This window comes from Suricata suricatta, chromosome 2 (genome assembly GCF_006229205.1).
Source record: "Suricata suricatta isolate VVHF042 chromosome 2, meerkat_22Aug2017_6uvM2_HiC, whole genome shotgun sequence".
Lineage (NCBI taxonomy): Eukaryota > Metazoa > Chordata > Mammalia > Carnivora > Herpestidae > Suricata > Suricata suricatta.
Window position 1 is genome coordinate 181512261 of NC_043701.1, and position 23182 is coordinate 181535442.

Here is a 23182-nt window from a genome sequence, read left to right on the forward strand (position 1 = left end):
TACTTTCTCTCCATTTGCTTCAATATTTAATTCTGTGGACTCGACTTGGAATTTACAAGGAACGACTTGTAGACTTTAATGAAGCCGTGAACTTGGCTGTCCTCTCCTGCTCTCCCTTAGGCAACACGAAACGGTCATCCCGGGAGACCTCCCACTCATACAGGAAGTCACCACGACGCTCCGAGAGTGGTCCACCATCTGGAGGCAGCTCTACGTGGTGAGAAAACGGGGTGTTGAATCTGAGCTTTAAAACAGAGGATGGGCTTCTTGGACCGTGCTGTACCAATGGGATGATTTTCCTTTCCTTGGGAACCTCCAAAGCAGAACTAAGGACTAAGTCCTACTCAGGGCAAAGAAAGCAACGTGGCCCATTATTCTGGCCGTGCTGTGGGTGGGGGGCACTGTCCTCTTGGACCCACTTTTTAATGCCATGCTTGCTGTGACACAGCATTGGAGAAGGGAAGGGCCAAGGATTTCACCTTCCTTGTGCTAGAAAGGGAGCCGGGCTGCGTGAGGGCTGGAAAACAGGGTCAGGCAGTCTGCACTGATGTACCCTCAACGTTTATATTTTGGTCACGAAAACTGAAATCTGCTTTTAAGCCTTAATGGGTACTTCTTTATGGATGCAGCACAGAACAACTGCTGTTTATTTTTTCTGCCATTGCCTGTCTGTTATCATTTGAGTGAAACTACATCGTCTTCTAGACTCCACTGTGCCTGTTACAGAGGTGGAGAAGTCGTTTACATTCTGGCTCCGTGAACAGCTGTCCAGTTCTGGTCACGGAAAAAGCCTTCTTAACGCGGGGAGGTCGAGACTCTGACATCTTCCATTCCCTGTTCCCTCGGGGCATTTCTTTGCACATACATTCATATTTGCAGAAGATTACCTTTTGTTAAGCCCCTATTTCTCTTCAGAGTGTTGATTTCTCATATGCTGATGTTGTCAGCACAAAGCAAGGGCTCTGGAGAGAAGTCAGTGCATCGATTTCTTGGGAACACAGAAAACTTGCAGAAGTCCCACAGCTGCTCTCTGGGCAGGCTTGCTGTTTTTGATTATACGGTGGCTTCTTGTAAATGCACAGTAATAAGCAGTTGCAGTAATTGGTCATCAAATGTTCTCAAAAACCGAAAAGCGTAAAGTTAGCCATGAATGTTTTGTGTAAATCTGAGCAATTTTGTAGTCGGTGTTTCATGTTCAACTTAGCAATTTTTAAACAAAAATATGGCAGCAAAACAAACAGGGGCTGATGCTGACGGGTACGTTCGTGGGCTTGGGTCTAGTTCACGGCCCGGGTAGGCAAGCCTGGAGGTCACCTTGGTTTCCGTTTTAGGAATGTGGGTTTGTCCCTTGCGGACTTGCATTGTTGGATTTGTACAAAGCTGGACGGACTTCCCTGGTAGCGTTTTGGTAGGAGTTGTTTCCTGCTGTGCTCTGTGGTTGTAGATAAGTCCCCACAATATTATGAAGTTTAGATACTTGATAAGGCTTTAGAAAAATGAATTAGAAGAAACAAATCTACTTGTGGAATAAATCATTATTTTTGACCATTTAGGTGTTACTTAAATTAATGTTAGGATGATTAACATTAAGAGTAGCTTGTGGGGTGCAGAATCGTCTGTGACGGGTTGGCAGTGGGGGACTTAGGATTCCGAGAAAGAAGGTCACGGACTAGAAATCGGGGAATGAGAGGTTCAGCTATGGAGAGCACAGTTATTTAAAAAAGTAGCAGTGGCCAAATTTTAATGTTTATCGGGGCCATGTTGAGAATTTTATCAGATGAAAGGTCTCCTAGATTTTATAGAAAGGACCACCCGCTTCTTTTTAGGGATGGGAGCGTAATCCCTAATTTTCTTGATGAATTGTAATCTTGGTCATTGCAGAACTCTTGCCTTTTTTTTGTACCATCAACAAACACCCTTCAGAATATGTATATAGTGATAAAAGTGTGATTTTTTTTTTCTTGTGTGTGTTTTCCTTTTGCTGTAAACGCACCAAGAGCTTGCAGATTCGGATTTTACGGCTTGTGGAACCTGCGTGCTCTGAAGAAAGCACAGGGCCTGGGGGGCCCAGGGTGGTGCTGTCCCTGCAGTGGCCTGGGGGGCCCAGGGTGGTGCTGTCCCTGCAGTTGCCTGGGGTGCCGAGAACAGCTCAGGGTGCTGATTCCAGGGGCGCCTCAAGGGATGCCCATCCCCGGGCCACGTGTGAGCAGCTCATGGGCTAGCTTTGGGGCTCGTAGACAGATCCTGCTGCGGTGAACCTCTTCATTCAGAGGCATCTGCTCGGAAGATTGGGTGGAATAGTGAGGATTGTGGATTACGACTTCTCCTTTTGATCCTTTAGTGCCTCCGAGGAGCCAAACTCCATATGATGTGTTCCTGTTTCATGCTAAAAACATCTTTTAACCTGACATTACTTAGATCGCATTTTATAAAGCATACACGATGTGTGTATTCCAAAAACAACCCACAGTGCTTTTCTATGCCAAAGCTGTACACGTGACTTTCTCCCCTCCGAACAGCAAGACAACCGGGAGATGTTTCGAAGCGTGCGGCACATGATCTATGACCTTATTGAATGGCGATCGCAGATTCTTTCTGGAACTCTGCCGCAGGATGAGCTCAAAGAACTGAAGAAGAAGGTCACTGCCAAAATCGATTATGGAAACAGGTTTGTTTATTTGGAAGATGATATCATGCTTAAATTATCCAATATAATAACATTACTGTAAGCCTTGAGGAGTCTAAGGTCATTTTATCATAAAAAAACATTTCTAACCTCAAAATAATGGCCTCGTGTTCATTTTTGAAAGGGTAGGGATTTGGGGGCACCTGGCTGGCTCAGTTGGTATAGAGCATGTGACTCTTGATTTTGGCCGAGTTCCAGCCCTGTGTTGGGTGGAGAGACTACTTTAAAAATCTTAAAAAAAAAAAAAGGATAGGGTATTTTCTTTTTTTTTTAAACTCTTTTTTTTGTTGTTTGTTTATATTTTATTTTTTATTTTTGATACAGAGAGAGACAGAGCATGAGAGGGGGAGGGGCAGAGAGAGAGGGAGACACAGAACCAGAAGCAGGCTCCAGGCTTTGAGCTGTCAGCACAGAGCCTGACGTGGGGCTCGAACCCACGAACGTGAGATCTGACCTGAGCCGAAGTCAGAGGCTTAACCGACTGAGCCCCCCAGGCGCCCCAGGGTGTTTTCTATTGGATTCTAAAAATGGAGAGTTTTCAGAGTCATTGTTGAATCTTATTCTTGTTTCCCAGGAGCAGGGGCTGGGTGGTCTCTCAGTCCCATTGAGGATCTTGTCGTGATTCCCCCGACAAGGGACTTTTATTTTCTGCTCATGGTAGTTGGGGTACTTTGTGCAATAACAAGCACCAGGTGTCTTTGTGGAACCCCAAGTTCTGAGAGCTGGAAGGGACATCACAGGTCACCTTGAGACTTAGCACCAGTGCCGGGAGGACAGGTTGGACAAACAGAAATAGAGCCAGCTACATCTGAATTTCAGATAAACCACAAATGGTCTGCTGTATTGTAAAGATGACTCTTGCAGAAGTTCCCGTCCAAAGCAAGCCTCCACTCTGTTGTGTTTGGATGCTTCAGCGGCCGTGTGCGCGCTCCCCACAGCGCCGTGGGCTCTAGAGTTTGCTGGCGGCGCCGATGCTGGGCGGCCGTGCGTCCCTTCCTCCGGGTGCTGCCAAGTCTGTAACTGCCGTGAGGCTGCGCCCTTTCCCATCCAGTGATATTTGGCCGTTGCTATAATGTGGGAGCTTCGAGAAGCCTGGAAAATGATCTGGTCAACATGATTCCCAGATGCTGGCCCTTATCAGAATCGCTTGGAAAGCTTTTAAAATATAGAATTGTGGGACCCCCTCTTTAAGATTCTGATATCTAATATCTAGAATGCTGGCTGGAAATTTTAGTTTTTAAAAATAGAATTAGACCATGCCGGAAAGCAGACTGGGGCACTTCTGGGTTGGTCCAGGCCCCTCATTTTACACATCAGGACGGTAAGCTCAGAGAATGGGAGAGGTCCGCCCCCAGCTGGTCAGCTGAAGGGCGCCCTGGGGATAAACAAAACCTTTCTGTAAAATCAGAATTACAATATCATTTTGTTTTCTAGCATTTCATCCTTTCAAGTGTGAAAAGTTTTTAGGAGCAACGTTATTAGTTAGATGGAGTGTTTGGATTAAAAATCCTACAGGAGGAGCGCTTGGGTGGCTCGGTTGATTAAGTGTCCGATTTTGGCTCAGGTCATGAATTTGTAGTTTGTGGGTTCGAGCCCTGCATCGGGCTCTGTGTTGACAGCTCAGAGCCTGGAGCCTGCTTTAGGTTCTGAGTCTTCCTTGCTCTCCCCCCCTTCCCCTGCTCATGCTCTGTCTTTCTCTCTCTCAAAAATAAACATTAACCAAAAAAAAAAAAAAGGCTTTATGAGAAGGTCGCCCCTCTCCCCACCCCCATCTTGCCCCGGAAAGTTAGAGACTTCTAAGCATAGGGTGCTAGGGAAATCCATTTCACAAGCACCTGCTTAAACAAATGACACTCTTGGAGCTTTGATTCTATTTTCTCTTGGAGTATTGTGTTTTGAACTTATGTTCAGAACCACCTGCTTAGTTTGGCTGTGGTGAGCAACCAAAATACATGATGTCACGGAACAGTCTGGTTACACAAGGAAGTGTTTCCAAATAGAACTTAGTACTTGGAGAGGAAATACGGCCCTTAGTAAGACAGTCTTCCGCCCTCTTGCTGGGCTAAAACGCACCTTCCTACCGGAAGCTCCCTGTGGATTCGGAGCCCGCCTGAGCCCCAGTTGCTCAGAAAAACATACGGAAGAGTTGGCAGGAGGAAGACCCCGACCAGCCGCTTCCCACCCGGTTTCCGTGAACGTTCTAGAATGGGCACAGACTCCACCATGAGAGGGTTCTGGCTCGGAATCCAGGCTCAGGGTTCTTCTGGATGTTTCTCTGAGTTTAGGTTTTTCTTCCTTTGCGAGGTGGGTCTGACCCTGTGTCTTGGCAGCACGAGGCGAGGAGCACATGACAGGCTGTGTGCAGCGGGCTGCTACATGGCCTGGGCCTCTGCTCCTCTGACTACCTCCCCCCTACCCCCAGCCCTATAAAGCCTGATGCTCTGTAGCCCGGTAGGCACCAGCACTGGGTCTGCCCTTACAAGAAAGGATTCTCCCCATCTCATTAGCATCGGCCCCGCCCACACACGCACCCACTCCTCCCACGGGGCAGGTTCAGGGCTGGGATGAGCAGTGATGTTTGGGGGAGAGAGGGGGCTTTTCTTCATTAGTGAAGTGCATCACAGAGACAACTGATGGGAGTCTAAAAGCCTTTTAAAAAAACGTCTTTCTGTTCCTTCTGAGGCCCCCCACAATCAGGGCAACCACTAGGCTGTTTTCATGCAGAGCGAGAAGCCTCTGACTATTTGTTTAAAAGCCTGCTTACCCTCATGTTGCAGAGTGGCCCAGTTGGTCCTGGTTCGCCATCAGTGGATTCGCTCAGTGGGGATAAAGGGGAACACGAGGCCTTTGTAATCGGCTTCCACAAGGGGCGGCGGCCCAGCGTCCCCTCGCGAGGAGACCTGACGGGTGTGCAGTGTCAGACCCCTTTACGGCTTTACGGTGTGTGACCTTCAGAGAAGTCAGGCATGAGTTAGTCTGGTTGGAGTCTTTATTTCCAAGTCACCTCTCCTCTTAAAATTGTACCTGTTAAAGGCATTATCTAATTGAGATTTATCTTTCTTTCGGCAGACTCTTTACTTTGCTGTATGGTTAAAAAAAACCCTGCTTCTATAGACTTGTTAATAGCAGGGAGAAAATCCCAGAGGCAAAGTATCAGGCATCTGTGGTTAAGATCCTCATGTCTTATTACAAAGGAAGCCAGAGCACTCCGCGGTAGCGGAGCCCCTGGTTTCTTTCTTTATGTAATGTCTTTGTTTATTCTTTAAATAAACATTGTCCTAAGAACCACCTAACAATTTGGTTGGATTTGGGGAAACAGAATGTTGCCAAAAAACATTTCCAGATACGGATGGACAGATTTATTAGACAGATGCTGCTCGTGTTGTAAGTTGGCCACTACGTCGAACCATCTGGCCAGAATGTTGCTTAATGTGATTGTGGGTAACTTCCACATGTTTGGTGTCGAAACACAGTAGAACATCTTTATCAAAGATCTGCTGGTGAGCGAATTTCAGGATTAGAATAGACGGTAGGGAGAAGGAAAGCCGTGTGATAGAACCTACTAGAATGGTGGGTGTGCCTTCGCCCCAGCTCCTCCTCCCTACCTCTTCTCCCCAGCTCAGTGATGATGTCACCACCAGCAATTTTAAATATTTGGTTGCATGGGATTGTATGTCACTGCATACATGCACACAGACACTCACACACACGAATATGTAGGTGTGTACACTCTATACGTAACTACACACCCTGTATACACTCTGTTTATCTATACATACTATACACTCGATATACCCCTCCCCCAAATATATATAGCATGTGTGTGTGCTTTAAACTGTCCATGCTGTTCATATACTAATTAGTATCACCACTTTATTTGAGCTATGCAGATCTGTAAAATGTTGTACTTGAAGACAAAGTCGCTACTCAAAGGAAGTAAAATTTGAATAATTTTTTTAAGGATTTTATTTTCATTTATTTTCTTAAGTTTACTTATTTTGAGAGAAAGAGAGAGAGAGAGCAGGAGCAGGGGAGGAAGAGACAGAGAGAGCAGGAGAGAGAGAGTCCCAAGCAGCCTCCATGCTCTCAGTGCAGAGCCCAACGTGGGGGTCGATTTCCCAACCGTGAGGTCATGACTTGAGCCGAAGTCAGACACTTCACTGACTAAGCCACCCAGGCACCCCTGATTTTATTTTTTAAGTAGTCTCTGTACCCAACATTGGGCTCAAACTCACAACCTCAATATCAAGAGTCACATGCTCTACTAACTGAGCCAGCCAGGCGCCCCTGAGTAATTTTTTTTTATTCCAAAGGAATATGTTTTAAAGTAAAGAAAGCGTCCTTACAGATTTATGTTCCTAGTATTTATGGGTGACCCTGACTTTCTATGATGTTTTCAACTGTGCCCACTTGCTGGGACTGAAGTTGTGTCAGAGAATTCAAAGCCCTTGTTTCGTGTCCACAAAGCTCTGGATTCTTGTTGTTCTAGAATTCTTGATCTGGACTTGGTGGTGAGAGATGAAGACGGGAACATTTTGGATCCAGAACTGACTAGCACGATTAGTCTCTTTAGAGCTCATGAAATCGCTTCTAAACAGGTGGAGGAAAGATTGCAAGAAGAAAAGGTAAGTTCAAGTCTCTGTAATGAGCCATTTACATTGCGAGTACTTTTTCTCAGTAACAGTTTTCAGCATTAATAAAACACCAGCGAAGCCCAGAATTTGCACTAGAAACCTCCAAAACGGAACAGTTCTACGGTGTATTTCCTACCAGGAGGAATGGAAAGGAACCAGTGTTGAAATATGCTGCTAACGACCAGGAAGTATTTCATCCCTTGGTGGGGGAGGGCGAGGGTTGTACGCACTGTGCTTCGTCTTGGGAGACTGGATCCAATGACATTGACTTTGTGTTTTCATCTTCTGGGAGCCAACACTTGATTCTGCGTTTCCTCTTTGAAAGGAGCCAGGGCAGTGAATATTCTAAGCTTGATGAGGGCAGGGAAAACACGTCTTACTCATCTTCTGCATCTTTCTTGGTCTTTAACGGTGTTACGAAGTCAGTTGAGGGATTGAATCAGTCATTCATTCAGCAAGTATTTATTGAGCACCTGCTGTGTACCACAAACCGAGGACCTGATGATGAATAAGACAGAGTGTCCTCAGAGGATTTGGTCTAACGGGAGAAGCAGACATGAAGCAGCTTTGCCTGTGAACGTCACTGTGATTCACCGACTAGAAGCTGGGGTAACCTGAAGGGCCGTATTTGGCACAGACTGTTAGGGGTTGTGACCTGCACTGGGGGCACGCATGTGTTGAGTGCGACAAGGAGGTGACTGCAGAGTGGCTTTGCTGTGTTAGGCTGACCTGTCATACATAGTTCTTTGTTCTGCTGTGAATAGAAAAAGCGCAGGGTTTGTGGTGACTGTCGCTAATGTCAACTTTCTTTTTTTTTAAAGTTTACTTATTTATTATGAGAAAGTGAGAGTGCGTGTGCACGTGAATTGGGGAGGGGCAGGGAGAGGGAGATAGAGAATCCCAAGCAGGCTCCACACTGTCTGTGCAGAGCCCGATGTGGGGCTCCAATTCATGAACCGTGAGATCATGACCTGAGCTGAAATCAAGAGTTGAGGCCGCTGAACTGACTGAGCCCCCCAGGCGCCCCGCTAATGTCAGCTTTCGGTTTTATTTCTGCCTACAGTCCCAAAAGCAGAACATAGATATTAACAGACAAGCCAAGTTCGCCTCTACCCCTTCTCTGGCCTTGTTTGTCAACCTCAAAAATGTGGTCTGTAAAATCGGAGAAGACGCTGAGGTGTTGATGTCTCTTTATGACCCTGTGGAGTCCAAATTCATCAGGTCAGTGACGTTCCCTCGTGGCTGCCTTTCCTCTCTGGGCCATGTTCGGAATGTGGCTCGGAGACCGCTACACGTCTTGGTGTCTCAGAGACAGTGGGGAGACCAGCTGGCCACCCGGCCCCCTGCCGCTGAGCCCAGGGCTGTTTGGGACAGGGTGAGGGCACGGCCTGGGCTCGGGGCCAGGCTCAGCTCCCTTGCGTGCACGTGGGTGTTAGAACGTACGGGTTTTTGTCTTGTAAACGTTTCAAGGACGTGGCAACCAAAGATGGAGGTCATTGTTGCCTGTGTTGTCTCCATCGGGTTTTGTGTTTCTAGACCCTTCCAAATAATATCACTCTTGTCTTAATCTTGCTTTTTCAAACTTTTATCTTTTGTGAATGTCATTTTCGGACCTTTGACCTGCTGTTATTTCTGCCACACGATTGGCTGGAAGATAGTGTCTAGATACTCTGCTTCATAAAGGCTCCCGATGAACAGTCATTGAATAAAATATTATAAATCTCATCTTTGGCATCCCTGTCATTTCTAATGTGGTCTTTTTTCTCCCTCTTGCTTTTGTCTCTCAGTATAACTCTCTCTTTGTCCAGATGGAAAAATTATGGTTTAAATTATGTGTGAAGTGTGTGTGCACACATGCACGTACCTTTAAAAGTTAGATATCTTCATTTGTGTTATTCAAAATTTAAAAAGTGAGTATGTGACAAAAAACAGCACAAGTGGGTGTATTTCATCCTCATTTCTGATATGGACTCCGTTTCGTCCTGTCATAGGAATCCGTTTGTCAGTACGGCATATTTGGTTGCGTTAGGCTCCGAAGCAGACATGCAGGGTTTCTTTTATCCTGTAAATGAATGAATTTTAGATCATAGTCAATCGAAATAAAATAATGCTCTTAAAATAGTAAACTTTGAAATGACATTTGCATAGAGTTCCATTGCACAATCCCAGCCTCTCAGAGATTTTGTACTGCCTGTTCTCGACTGTTCCCCTGTGTGGGGACTTTCAAGTTCAAGGAAAAGCAGGTGTCTCTGGCATGTCTGACATTTCTGGCTCATGTAGCCACCTGCATTGGGGACCTACGTACTGGTAACGATAAATCAACGTGGGTTTCTGTGTGGTGTCAAAATGAATTTGCTTTTCTTTCTTTTTTTTTTTCAAGTGAAAACTACCTGGTTCGCTGGTCAAGTTCAGGATTGCCTAAAGACATAGACAGATTACATAATTTGCGAGCTGTTTTTACTGTAAGTACACCCAAAGCGGTTCATTTGAATCAGTCACCATTCCAGTGATTATGTTTAATGACTTCCCTCTGACTTGTGTCTACACCGGAGCATGGATCCTTGGAACGTCTGCAATCCGCGTGAATTCCGTGATAATAAAAGACCTTTCCAGAGCTGTTCGGGGTCTCTAGCTTCCCTTAGGATCCCCATGATGGAGATTTATTTACCCCAGCATGCTCTGAAACTTGTGTCTGAAGTTTGCTTACCGTTAATTGACTATTGTTATCCACTTCCCTTTTGATATGTGAATAACTTATTAAAATGCTATAAACTGGTCAGAGAAAAGAGAGGCAATCCATCTTTTTACTGTCTGTTTCAGTTGCACCTGCATTGAGTAATGGTCCCTCAAAATAATTTATGGAAATTAATATTTCCAGGACCTCGGCAGCAAAGACCTGAAGAGGGACAAAATCAGTTTTGTCTGTCAGATCGTGCGAGTGGGCCGCATGGAGCTGAGGGACAACAACACCAGGAAGCTGACCTCGGGCCTGCGGCGGCCCTTCGGCGTGGCCGGTAATGCGTTTCTCTGCTTTTCCGTAGCGTTTCAAGATCATCACGTTCGCCCTGAGTAGGAGCCGCTGCTGAATATTGGACAGTGGACTGCTTTGATTTATAAGCTCTTCTGCTAGAGAGGAAAAGAAATCCCTTAGTTCTGTTCTGTGTGGTTTCTGCGGACGTGCAGCCCGCGGTGCTTCAGTCTGCGCGTTTCCGGTGTAAATCACATATTTGGTTTGAAAGCCGATCACTTCTCCTTAGGGAGAGAGACCCTGACCCACATGCTCGGCCTGGAGGAAAGCCAGTCATTCGATGGTTCCAGGGTTTCCAGAGTTGGTGATTGATTGATTCAGGAGGAGATTGGCAGTGAATAATCAAAGCGTTGAAGGGGTAGCAGGAGCCCAGGGCATGGGGAGGACACACTTCCCTTGAAATAGATCCCCTCTGTCCTCAGTATTTGTGTTCTGTTCTTTTGGTGACAGCTTGAGAAAAGGGATTGAGTACTCACCTCTGCTAAGGGAAGGGTGAGGGTGTCCCCTGTCTTTTGGGGGAGAGATGAAGGAAGCGGTATCTTTTTGGTGCAGGAGGTTAAATATTTTAACAGAGTGATTCTCAGCCCTAACCGTGTTTGAGAACGGTCTGGGGCACTAGTAAAGAATATGTTCTTGGGCACGGGGGGGTGTGGCTCAGTGGTTAAGTGTCCAACTCTTGATTCCGGCTCTTGGTTTGTGAGTTCAAGGCCTGCATGGGGCTCTTTGCTGACAGTACATAGTATGCTTGGGATTCTCTCTTTCTGTCTCTCTCTCTTTCTTTGCCCCCTTTCCTCCCACCGCATGTGTGCTGTCTCTCCCTCTAAATAAATAAATAACCTTAAAAAAAGTATTGTGTGTGTGTGTGTGTGTATATATGTGTGTGTGTATATACATGTGTGTGTATATATGTATGTATATATACATATATGTGTGTGTATATGTGTGTATATGTGTGTGTGTATGTGTGTGTATATATGTATGTATAGATACATATGTGTGTGTATGCGTGTATATATGTGTGTGTGTGTATGTGTGTGTATGTATATATATGTGTGTGTGTATATATGCATGTGTATATATGTATATATACATATGTGTGTGTGTATATGTGTGTGTATATATGTATATATACATATATGTGTGTGTATATATGTATGTATATATATTCTTGTCCAGGCCCCACAACCTGCCAATTAGATTTGACTTCCTTCTTTAACCAAATCACCTGTGAGCCGCTGCGGGCCATGACGCGCCCAGTGGGACGCTGCCCTCAGACTGCCTTGCCTCCCTCGACACGTGGCGTTCGGCACACCCAGTGGGGCACCTCTGCCCTGCTCAGGACACCCTCTGACCGCCTGTTCTCTTTCTGGTTAAGAAAGGACCCTTCTCCACCTGGAAGGTCCATCACCTTTTTGGTAATCAGCAGCTGCTCATACCTGTGCAACCTCAGTTCCCACTTGGAACTTAATTTTAAGATTTTATCTAGAATAACTTCTGCATGTTTGTGTTGACAGAGCCCGGGTGAGCGATGTGTTCGTGGACCTTTAAGCCTACGGTTCTTAGCCTTCTGTGGGAAATACTATGTCGTGTTTCTTTTGTCATGTAGTGTAAAAGTGATATAGAACTTACGAAAAGATAAAAAGCGTAAGTAAAACATAAGTCATTCGTAATTCCGTGTAGCTGGGGTTGTACCAAAGCCCCGAGCAGAGCGGGCGCCTCCTTGGTACAGGCCAGCGATGTGGGGACGAGGTCTCTGCTGTCACAGCCTGCTCATTCGGGGCTTGGGACAGGCGTCACTGAGTGGAGCTGTCTTGTAGGCCCTGAATGGTAGAAATGGGAATTGTCCCCATTTTTAGTATATGGTTGTAGTCCTCCGGGAAGGGACTGTGAAGAGAAAATACATGAGCCAGGCCGCTCGCTGACCGGGGGTCCAGCGTGGCGGTGGAGCAGAGACAGGGAAAGCACCTGCGGCTGTTGCGGGGCGTCTATCTCTGGCTGCGTTGGTCAGAGTTTGAGCATCGAAGTCTTTCTAGCTCTCTGACTTTGGGCCAGGTCGTTCATTTGTGTTCTGGAGTCTCCATTTCCTCAGTTGTGCAGTCGGTGATTGTGAGGATTAGCTGTCGAAAGTCCCTTAGAAATAGTGTCCCCAGGTGCTGGCAGGGGGCGGGTACACGGACGGCAGCTACTTTATTACTGTGGTTTCCTCTCGGGGGAAGTGCAAGAACTTCCGGGCGCCCCAGAGCAGGGCCCACCAGCGTGGTCAGCCCTTGCCACGTGTGGCTTTTATGAATGAAATAAAAGTTAAAAAAAAAAAAAAGTTCTGGAACATTCCATCATCACTCAGCGTTCGTTTGGATGGGGCAGCTCCAGAGCATCAAGTTGGATCCTGGGCAACGGAATTTATTGAGCAGAACTCTGCCGTTTGGGCCCCAGCCCCGTTTGGGCCTGTGTTCTCAGATGACTTCATTTTTCTTTGAAACATGGAAACACTCTGAACTTGAATATGAAAAAAAATGCCACCATGTGGTTTATGCCGCTGTTGGCCAGAAGACAATCAGATGTTGCTTTGTTTGTTTGTTTTCTCTGATTATAGCACTTAAAACGATCCCTGTTTTTTCTCGTCCCCAGTGATGGATGTAACAGATATAATAAATGGAAAAGTAGATGACGAAGATAAGCAGCATTTCATCCCCTTCCAGCCGTAAGTATGGAGCAGTCAGCGCGCTTAGCCAGATACCAGATGGAAAACACGTGTTTGTAATAATTCTCTTCAAAGTTAGGTTTATAAATTCAGCACAAATAGAGATCGATTATTTCGTAATAATGAAAAACTCGTGGGGACACCACGGTGGTGCGTGGCATTTTTCTTGCCCCACGATTCTTGGGTCCACCGTGCTTTATGGCCTTGCACGAAGAAGATTTTCTGGGTGATTCAGGGGAATCACCTTGTCACACAGGACACGCAAAATTCCCAGTCCACCGTGAGCGGGAATGTTTCTTTACGTAATTCATTTCTTCTAGGAGCGAGTCACATATTCAGAATACAGCACTTCTGCATTCATCACGGGAGGCTGCCATTTTTAAAACAGAACCAAACAAAATAACGACGGATTCTTTCGTAAAACGAGAAATAACCCTTGAAGCAAATAATCATGCTGCCGACTTTCTGTCTCTGTTGCCGCTCCGAGTGGGCCGAGTCTGTGCTCCCCTTTCTGAGGGTTTATCGTAGCTCTGAAGCCAAGTGTGTGCAGAGGTGTGGGAGGCTTGGCAAACATTTGGAGGAGATTTGTTAAATTGATTCTCTGAATGGAAGGTTGATCCTGTGGAAAAGGTCGAAAGAATTGGCGTTACTTTCCTTGGAGATTAAAGCAAGAGAGTAGCTACATAATGATCTGTGGCTACTTCACCGGGCACTTCTGCGTCGCAGCTGTGGAGAGAAAGAACGAGGGATTCGAGGGGGTTAGGTTAATCAGAAGAGACGGCCTCCTCATGGGGGCGTGAGGTCTGAGAAGAGTGCCTACGAGGTGTGTTAGATGACCTGTCAGTGCTCTCCTTGTGCTGTTTCTCCTTATTTCTGTTCTGACTTAAGTGGTTCTAGGCTTGAAAGGAATTTTATTTTAGAAAGTTTACTTTGCATTCAGGTGTTGGCTGAGGAGGTTTGGAGGCTGGTGGCGCTCGGAAGGTCGCTGAAAGACGCTCTTTGGGGACACGGTGGAGAGGAGCTAGGAGTTGGACTTCCCTTTACGCCACCCGCTCCTGTGTGACAGATCCCCCCACCCAGCCCCGGGCTTGAGAACTGCTTGTCCAAGATGGGATTAGAATGGTTTTCTTTGCCGGCAGGCGATCTAGTCGGACAGCGTCCTAAAGCCCGGCTCAGTGGGAAGTGTTGCACCTTCCCGGGGGTGGGAATAACAGGAAACCCTGCATTGACCAGCTGGAACTGGGTTTTCACCACACCCAACGGGAGGCAACAGTCCTTTGTGGCTTCATTCCTTTAGAGTCACCCTTCTGTCCAATATGGCGACCACGAGCTACCTGTGGCTACTTCAATTAGTGAAGAATAAATCAAACAAAATATTTCTTTCATCACATTCATCCCATTTAGTGTCCAGTACCACCGGCAGCCAGTGGCTACTGTACTTGGCAGCGCAGGTCTAGAACATTCCCACCACCACAGAGCGTCCTGTGGGATAGTGCCGCCTTGGAGTCCCATCCAGTGAGGTACAGACGAAGCATGGTTGTGCGGAATCTGGAAGTTTCCTCAGTAAACAGGGGAAACATCATCTTTGAACATAGGCAGATATTGTAATAAATAAAATATTCCCTTATAAAATGATACTATGAAGCTGGCTGCCTTTGCCCATGAGAAATAGTGCAGCCCATTGGAATGCTGTTTTATATATTAGACCCCAGATTTGCTCAATGCCCCCATGTACCACCGAGTTGAAATTACCTGCCGCCTGCTAGTGTCTTCTGGGAAAAGTCAAGGAAAAAAAACACTGTGTGTCATTGTTTGAAAAGTTAGGGGGGTATTAGTTGAAAACTCACTGTCTAAATTTCACTGGGACGTGTTATGACCATGTGGCCGCCATCTTTTCCTGTCTTACAGCGAAACACCCTTTTTAAGAAATATTATTACATGTTCAGCTCTTGCTGTAATTTGTGACTCCTTGCCCCACTAAAGGAAGACTAATCCACAGATTAATATTTCTGGTGTTTGAAACAAAAGAGCAGCGTGATTTTAATAGCAAAATAAGCAGTGAAACTAGTTCTGTGGGAAATGCCATGCTAATGAAACCGTTTTTTGCTCCATTAAAACTGATTTATTATATCACAGGGTAAGTTTTAGGGAAGGGAGCACAGTGTACATCTTTCTCTCTCTCTCTTTTAACTTGGTGAAGTAAATTAAAAGTCCTCAGCTCTCTTGAGTAATGTGGGCTCAAGTGGTGAATAACACTTGTCCTTGGTTCTGGAAATGATTTTAAACATTATGTACATGACGTGTGTTTTCTTGCTCATTGCATATTGTGCTTTGCTGTGCTACATGGTGTTTCTCTTTGCACATGTTGCCTGTTTGTACTTACCTCTCGGTCCTAGCGTAGCTTCTGTTAAAGACTCACGACCCATGGGGCCCCCAAACGGTGGTGCATCACAGTGTCACTTTTCAGACATGGTAGTTATGTTCCCTAAAAATTGTGCTATTCCTTTCATACTTAATTCTCCGAGGCCACACTGGGTGCATAGTCTGATGCAGTGGGGTGGTTACACCCAAGTTCCCCAGGCACTTAGACTGTAGGGATCATTTTTTGGTCTTGATTTTGCCTTTCCCTTCAAACCACCTGCCCCTCACCCAAGTTATGGTCACAAAGGACTCAAATTGAAGAAATGGATGTAAACATTCCTTGCGATGAAATGCTATCCACATTATTTTCAGAGAATTCCCTTTTAAAAATAAGTATCTGGTAGAAATGGAGTGGAGGCTTGGTGGATGTTAGTTTCCTGGGGATGGGGTTGACCTCATTTGCTTTACTTCTCTTGTGTTTCAGCATTTTCCTGATCAATGCTCTTCCCTGTCTCTCTTGTCACCTATCCTGTCCTTTGTCGTGCGTTGACTCATGATGACTCGCACTCGGTGACGATGATCTCTTGTGTTCCCTTGTTACTGTGACCTCTGGGTCTCTGTGCCCCTTTGTCTCCTGTGGTCTTGGTCGTCCCGTGCCCTCCAGGCTCGCGTTGGACGACGCCATTCGACACAAGCCGCTGAACATGTCATCCCGTTTTTCACCCAGGGTGGCGGGGGAGAATGACTTCCTTCAGACTGTTATAAACAAAGTCATTGCTGCCAAAGAAGTCAACCACAAGGGCCAGGGTATGTATCCTATTGTTTTGTTTCTACAAATGTTTGTTTATTGCATGAACTTGGGATAATGCTGTATGGTTTGCATTTTAGTTTCGTGATGGTGATGGTGATGATGGTGGTGATGGTGATGATGGTGGTGGTGACGATGGTGATGCTGGTGATGGTGATGAGGGTGAGCGTGATGCTTTTGGCCGTGTTGGAGAAGGATGTACTTGTACAGTGTATGTACAGTGTATGTACAGTGTATGAAGGTTTTTTTGCTGATCACCTTGTAAGCATTGCTGAGAGCCAGCCTCCTGGACGAGTGGGGAAGGCTGAGTGGGACACAGTTAAAGGTTTGCAAAGAGCCCAGAGTTGATGGTCGTGGAAGGAACTCTGCTTTCCTGAGTCTTGTCCGGCCCTCTCCTCTCCGCTCAGCCAGTTTTGAAAACACTGGAAGGACTTCACAGGAGACGACAGTGGTTGTCCACCGGGCGCTGACTTCCCCTTTGCTGCTCCGAGAGGTGCGAGACGTTCACCACAACACAGCTCTGCGTGTGCTCTTCTGTTTTCCTTGCCCGTGTCGTGTGCTCACCGCTGGCAGGTTGTTTCCTGGGGCTCCCCTTCCTCCCCCCAGGAGGTGGCTTCATTTTGCAGACAGATTTCTCTTCCGTTTTGCAATGGAAGGGCTGTCTCCTCCTGACTCCACGTCTTGCACTCATCGTTTTTAATCCCACGCCGACAAGTTTCCCAGCAGCTGACCTTCTGGAGGCAGAGGCAATGAATCAATCACCCCGGGCTGGTGACAGTTGGCACCCGGGCTGCCCAGGACGGCTGCCAGGAAACAGCTGTTTACCGCGGCCTCGCCTCCAGCTCAAGGGGAGGTCACCTTCAGAACTCTTACCTAAGGCTGCTTTTAGCACCGGTGGGGGAACCCACTCTTCAGTCCTTGATTAGATGCAGACTTACCCGTAAACTCAGTGAGCCTGGGGGGTGGACCTCGTTCATCCTCTAGGTGCCCGTGCCGCTGGCCTTTTAAGAAACCGTTCTCATTTCCCATTGTTATCAGCGAGAGCATGAATGGAGTTTGAACGAATTTTCCAGAGGAATGAGAAGCCTTTGGCTTTCTTTGGTGTGAACTAGCCAGCCCCTTCCCTGGCAAACAGTAGCAAAGCGGAAACCTCCACCCAAAGCGTCAATGAACCGTGGCCTCCGTTGGGCGGTTTGGGCTGACCCGGGACCCACCTTCTCATCAATTACCAGCTCTCTGATTTGCACTGTAATTGAAAACCACAGGGAGATCCAATTAAAGCTGTTCTGATTGGAGCCACCCTCGGACTGGGAGCTCCAGGGCCCAGACCCCAGGCTCGCGCTGGATGGAGTGCCTCTCCCAGAGCCATCAGATTGTGATAAACTTCTGTCCCAGAGTCACACCGGAAGAGGAGATTGGTGTCTGGCCAGCAGGAAATGACTCGGAAGGAGGGCCCGTGGCCCGTTTCTGTGTCACCAGAGGCCCGCCTGGCTGATACCAGGGGGCCCTATCTTTGAGATAGAGAAGGAGCGGTGTCCTTGTGAGAACTGAGAGACAAGAGCATTGTTTTCCTGCACCAAAGTGGGCAGTGTCGCCAGAATTCTTTTTTCCTTGAAGTTAACTCTTAAAGGGAACATTTCTCTGGGCTCCCTGCTGGGCCGGCTCCAGCGGATTCCAGGGAGACCAGAGACCTCTGCGGCCCCGTGAACCCAGCACAGAACCCGCTGGCGGGTGTGTGGGGCGGGCCCCGGGGCGCCGCGTCTTGTCTTCGGTGCTGGTGACCCAGCACACCCCAGCGATGGCCGCCTGTCCCTCCAGCCCCCGAGGGGAGGCCGGGACGAGGGCCAGAGAGCCGCACGTGGTCCCTTCCGGGCGCCTCCCTCGACTTCGGTCTATTTTAGGTTTACATCCACATGTTTGTTTGTCACAACTGACGTTTTTTATATTTAGCCCCAGTTATCCTGAACCCTGACCCCAGGGTGCTGGGTGCTTGACGCGGACAGTGAGTCCTCAGTCCCTGGACATCTGCTCCTATTGTTGGAGTTAGAATGTGTGCTAATTTCTTTTGTTTTTAGCCACTCTGGTTAAGCAAAAGCCAACCTCCAATGCACTTTTTCTTTGAAAATTGGCCTCATTTTCTCCTTTGAGGAAAGTGCTTTAAACCCAATGTAATCAGGAAAGCTTAATCTCTGTGTTTAAATCGTGTTATAACAAATTGAATTGTGTCATTAAGTAACTAGTTGATGCGCTGAGATCGTTGAGCAAGCGCACTGGTGTGAAAGGAAGGTGTGGGAAGGCGCCGGTTCCAGAGTGGAGTTTTAAACATTTATCTGCCTCTGACCCTCCGTAGCTCATTCCCTCACCATGTCCTGCGAGCCCTTGGCACATGTCTCTGAGCGGCCTTCATTCTGGGGACACGCATTCCTTGGGGAGGTTTGGGGACCAGAGGTTTGTGAGCCTCACAGCTGCTCCCTGGTGTCCCCAGTAGGGATCACGTCCATGTCACCTGCGGTGATGGTCTCTCCTGGCCCTTAAGCGCATGTCCCTTTGACTTGCTCTGCTCTGCTGGAGGACACCGCCAGGGGTTAGGTGTCTGGCCCCTCAGGGGTCCGTCGGCTCTCCTTTCAAGAGACCTCTTCTGAAGGTCCAGAGCTACACCAGCCTGTGGTCCTTTTGTGTGGATTAGAAAAAGGGTGTCCATCCTCTGAGCGAGTGGGGAGATGCAAGCAGTGCATAGGCACACGGATTGATGAGCCAAGTGTGGGCTGGGTTTAGCTTTCCACTTGCTTTTCTTTGCAGGGCCTTGTGCAGTGCACATCCTGAGCAATGATACATGTGTCCCTGTTTGGGGGTCACCCCTTGACATCTCTTTACGGAACTCCTTTTATTAGTTATGCTTCTCTTTCTTCAAACTCTCTCTCTCACGATTTGGAATTGTATATCTTAAAGAGAAAGAGAAAGGAAAATAAAAGGAAAGAAAAGGAAACCCCCATGCATAAAACAATGTACCTTAGATAGTACATCTGTCCCTGCGTATTGACGCTCTCTCTCCCAATTTCTCAACCAAGTAGCTTATAGCTCTTCCCTTGGACCTTCATTTGTGTTCCTTCTTTGCCCTCCAGTCAGCATTGCCCCCTCCTGTCTTCACTGGGGGTGCACTCCCTGAGGTCCTCCGGAACACCCCGGTGCTCAGTGCCCCAGACACTGCCCTGTTCCTTGGGCTGCAGTTTATTCTGCCGATCCCATGGCTGCTACCCGTCTTGGTTTTCCCTGCGTGCACTGGCCTCTGAGGTCCTTTGTGAGCTTTAAATGTCAGGAGGTCTGTGCATCTTAAAGGGGGCCTCTCTTTTCTCTCCTTGCTTATGCCCTTTGCCATCCCGATGCCCTATGCCCGGAGGATGCAGGGTTTTCTGTCTCAGTGAATGTTGTCCCTGGCCACGCCCACAGCGGTCCCCATCTCTGTGAGCCACCCCTCCTTCCCTTGGCCACGCCCACAGCGGGCCCCATCTCTGTGAGCCACCCCTCCTTCCCTTGGCCACGCCCACAGCGGGCCCCATCTCTGCAAGGGCCCTGCTTCCTCCAGGTCTGGTTTGACCACACACTTAGCTCCATCCCTGCTTGCAGTGCATGTGTCCTGGGCTCCTGCAGTGGCTTCTCCACTGGGCTCCCCACTTGGCTCTGAACTCCCCCCTTCCTGCCTATTCATGTCCACCCGGCCACCAGAGTTCTGTCAAGTGGGACCCTGGTAGTCGCCCCTCTGACCAGCCTGCGCATGGGACCCTGCCCCCCTTCTCCGCCTCATCTCCTGGCTCCTCCCACCCCATGCTGCTGGGGATGTCAGGCGCCCAGGGGAGTGGGGGGGGGGGGACAGGTCTGCAAGGACTCATCTTCTGATCTCTTGTGATATGTCTTCCTTGGATGAGTCCCTGTGACCCCCAGGACTGGAGCCTCGGGCACCCAGTCTCCAGGCGCCCTTGGACTTTTCCTTAGAGAGCTCACTGTACCCCCCTGAGGTGATCAGAGAGACTGTCAGGAGGAGAGGGAACCACCTGGAGAGAACAGAATGACATCAGTGACGGTGGGCTTTCTCAGCCACGAGTGACGTTGGTATTGTGAGGACAGATGTTTCCAGGCCAGCTGCTAGCAGACAGGAAGCTGTAGGAGAATGGCGTGTGTGTTTGTGTGTGTGTGTGTGTGTGTGTGTGTGTGTGTGTGACGCTTGTTTCATCAAACAGATGGCAAGGTTAGAACTGGTACAGGGCATCTGAGTTGCTCAGTTGGTTAAGTGTCCGACTTCGGCTCAGGTCATGATCTCACAGTCCGTGAGTTCAAGTCCTGTATGGGGCTCTGTGCTGACAGCTCAGAGCCTGGAGCCTGCTTTGGATTCTCTGTCTCCCTCTTTCTCTGCCCCTCCCCTACTTAAGCGCACGCGCGCTCTCTCTCTCTCTCTCTCTCTCTCTCTCTCTCTCTCTCTCTCTCTCTCTCAAAAATTACACACAAACACACATACAGCAGCTCTCCCCGTGCCAGGTCCCTTTTCCCGGGCCCTCTCTTTCGCTTCCTCATATACCCACATTTTCTCTTAAGATGTTGACTTGTGATTTAGAAGTGGCTCATTCACTGAGCTTGGTGTCCTGAAATCTTTCAGAAATGTATAAGCTGAAACATGACTCAGGCATCCATTGTTTTTCTAGGTTTGTGGGTAACGTTGAAATTGCTTCCTGGAGATATCCATCAGATTAGAAAAGAATTCCCGCATTTAGTGGACAGGACCACAGCGGTGGCCAGGAAGACGGGGTTTCCGGAGATCATCATGCCTGGTAAGAACGGATTCCTCCTACACTGCTGAGTGTACTGGGGATGTCACCGGCATTTGGTGAGTTTGTGTCGCCAGCCACGAAGAGCAGGGTGACTACAGTCACCAGTGCCAGCTCCGCACGCAGGGGATCGAGCTGGCGGTGGGTGAGGTGGACCCCAGGGTGGTGATGGACCCTTCCTGCAGGCAGGCACCGTGGCCAGAGTGAGAGCTGACCACCTCGGTTCAGACTGCAGTGTGTGTGTGGGGGGTCTTCTCTTGGTTCTAAGAATCTTCCAGGGCTGGGGGAGTGACTCAGGCAGTGTGCCACTAGGGACAAGCAGGCGAAACAAGCGTTTCCAGAACCCAGCGTGAGAACCTGAGACAGGTTTCCACCACCAGCTGGACTGAATGCCCCTGTTGTGGGCAAACCCTTCCTGGCCCATGCTCCACTGTTCCCCTTAACCCGGATGCTGTAGTTTGTCTCTGCCCCACGTCGTGTGGTGGAAAGGAAGAACGGAGGTCGGACGTTGCACTGCCAGCCCGCAAGGACGGCGTGCACTGGGTTGCGTCATACGTGTGATGTAATAACGGGCAGTGGGTCGGGAGGCTTTCTCAGGGGCTGTGCGGGTTCCCTTTGGGTTCTGATCAGTGGGTCCGTCATGGTGGCGGGCTCACTTGACAATGAAGGCAGCCCTTTTAGGATGGTCACGTAGGTTCACACTGATGAGCCTGTAACAGCCTTGGAATCAGCCAGAACATGTTCAGTGTGAAGGGGGCACCGTTTAGGTAAATAGGTCCTGCTGTGGTCCTGGCCCACGGGGAAGCTTGTGGGGTAAATGCATCTTCACCACGGTGCTCCCCACCCTTGAACCTCAGCCGTCAGCCCCAGAAGTGAGAATTGCAGGACCTAGAATCTGGTCCACGCCTTATGAGTTGAGCTGCGCCTCCTCCCTGGGTCGGGGGCGCTGGGTGAAGCCCTGACCTCTCCCAGCGGTGGTCTGCAGCTCTGAAGAATGAGAGTGAGTCATTCCCACCTGTAGGGCGGGTGGGAGTTGGGTTGCTGGAGGGTGGGTGTGGCAGGAAATGCGAGGCCGGACACAAGCCTGGCGACGTTCACGGGCTCACGCACCTGAGCGGCGAAGGCGAGCGAGCCTGAGTCAGCCCGTGCACTGGCTCCGTCTGTGCCTAGCACTCTCTGCGTGTTGACTTCGTCCTCTGGGTAGCAGGCCCTGATGGATGGCTGCCATCTTCCTCCCAGACCCCAGTATCCTGAAGAAGGCGGCCCGCTTTTGACTCAGCGTTTCCTCACAGTGATGTTCTAAGCATCGTTCAGAATGGCTTCCTCCGTTCCCTGCTCTGCAGCCCCCGGGCAGCGATGGGCTGGGCGACGGGACACGCACCTTAGCCACTGAGATCTCCGGTGGGGCCAGCTCCTTCCACCGGCAGGGGGCGTATGAGAGAGACGTGAACGCCCGGCACACGTGCGGAGAGGCGTCTGATCAGAATAAGGAGGGGCGGACATGAACGTATACAGCCGGTGCCTGCTTAGTTCCTGTTACTCATGACGTGCGAATACGGAGTATCGCTCAGGCCCGGTCATGGATTTTAAGCTTATTAAACCAATAATGGGATTCCATGTAAAAATTAATCCCGTATTTACTTTTCAGTTTTCAAATAACATTCATGTTAATGATGTGATTTGATCCTCACGGGATCTTTGGGAAGCACGTTAGCATTTATCCTTTACATCTGGGGAATGCTTTTTGGTTTGCAGAGAATGCTCAGGTTCATAATTTGGCTTGATCCGTCTGAGGATCTCGGAAGCCGGCAAATTGGTGTTGAACTAATTGCGATCAAAATTAAGCCGCAGCCTAAAGTTACACAGCTAATGAGCGTTAGAAATGGGGCCAAGCTGCCTCACATTCAGCCATTCCCTGTGGGGTCCCTTTATTTAAAAGGGCCTCACTGTACCTACGCAGGGAGAGGTAGCCACTCAGCGCTACTGTCAGAGATCTTGTTTTGTTCGTTTTAGGGTAGTTGGGGACGTGTTCTTTTTTTTTTTAATTTTTATTATTGAGAGAGAGAGAGAGTAAGAGCATGGGTGGGAGGGACAGAGAGAGTGAGAGAGAGGGAGACACAGAATCTGAAGCCGGCTCTAGGCTCTGA

At 48.5% G+C, this 23182-nt stretch overlaps 1 protein-coding gene across 1 annotated transcript in view; it reads left to right on the forward strand.

Moving 5' to 3' along the window:
• The window catches only part of DOCK1 (dedicator of cytokinesis 1), a 435479-nt gene that overhangs the window by 699 nt on the left and 411598 nt on the right, over positions 1-23182 (forward strand). The window contains exons 2-10 of the mRNA XM_029920619.1: positions 121-217; positions 2520-2668; positions 7176-7311; positions 8384-8541; positions 9701-9782; positions 10199-10334; positions 12977-13049; positions 16075-16217; positions 20913-21038. Of these exons, the coding sequence (XP_029776479.1) occupies positions 121-217; positions 2520-2668; positions 7176-7311; positions 8384-8541; positions 9701-9782; positions 10199-10334; positions 12977-13049; positions 16075-16217; positions 20913-21038 (1100 nt within the window). The remainder of the gene's footprint in view (positions 1-120; positions 218-2519; positions 2669-7175; positions 7312-8383; positions 8542-9700; positions 9783-10198; positions 10335-12976; positions 13050-16074; positions 16218-20912; positions 21039-23182) is intronic.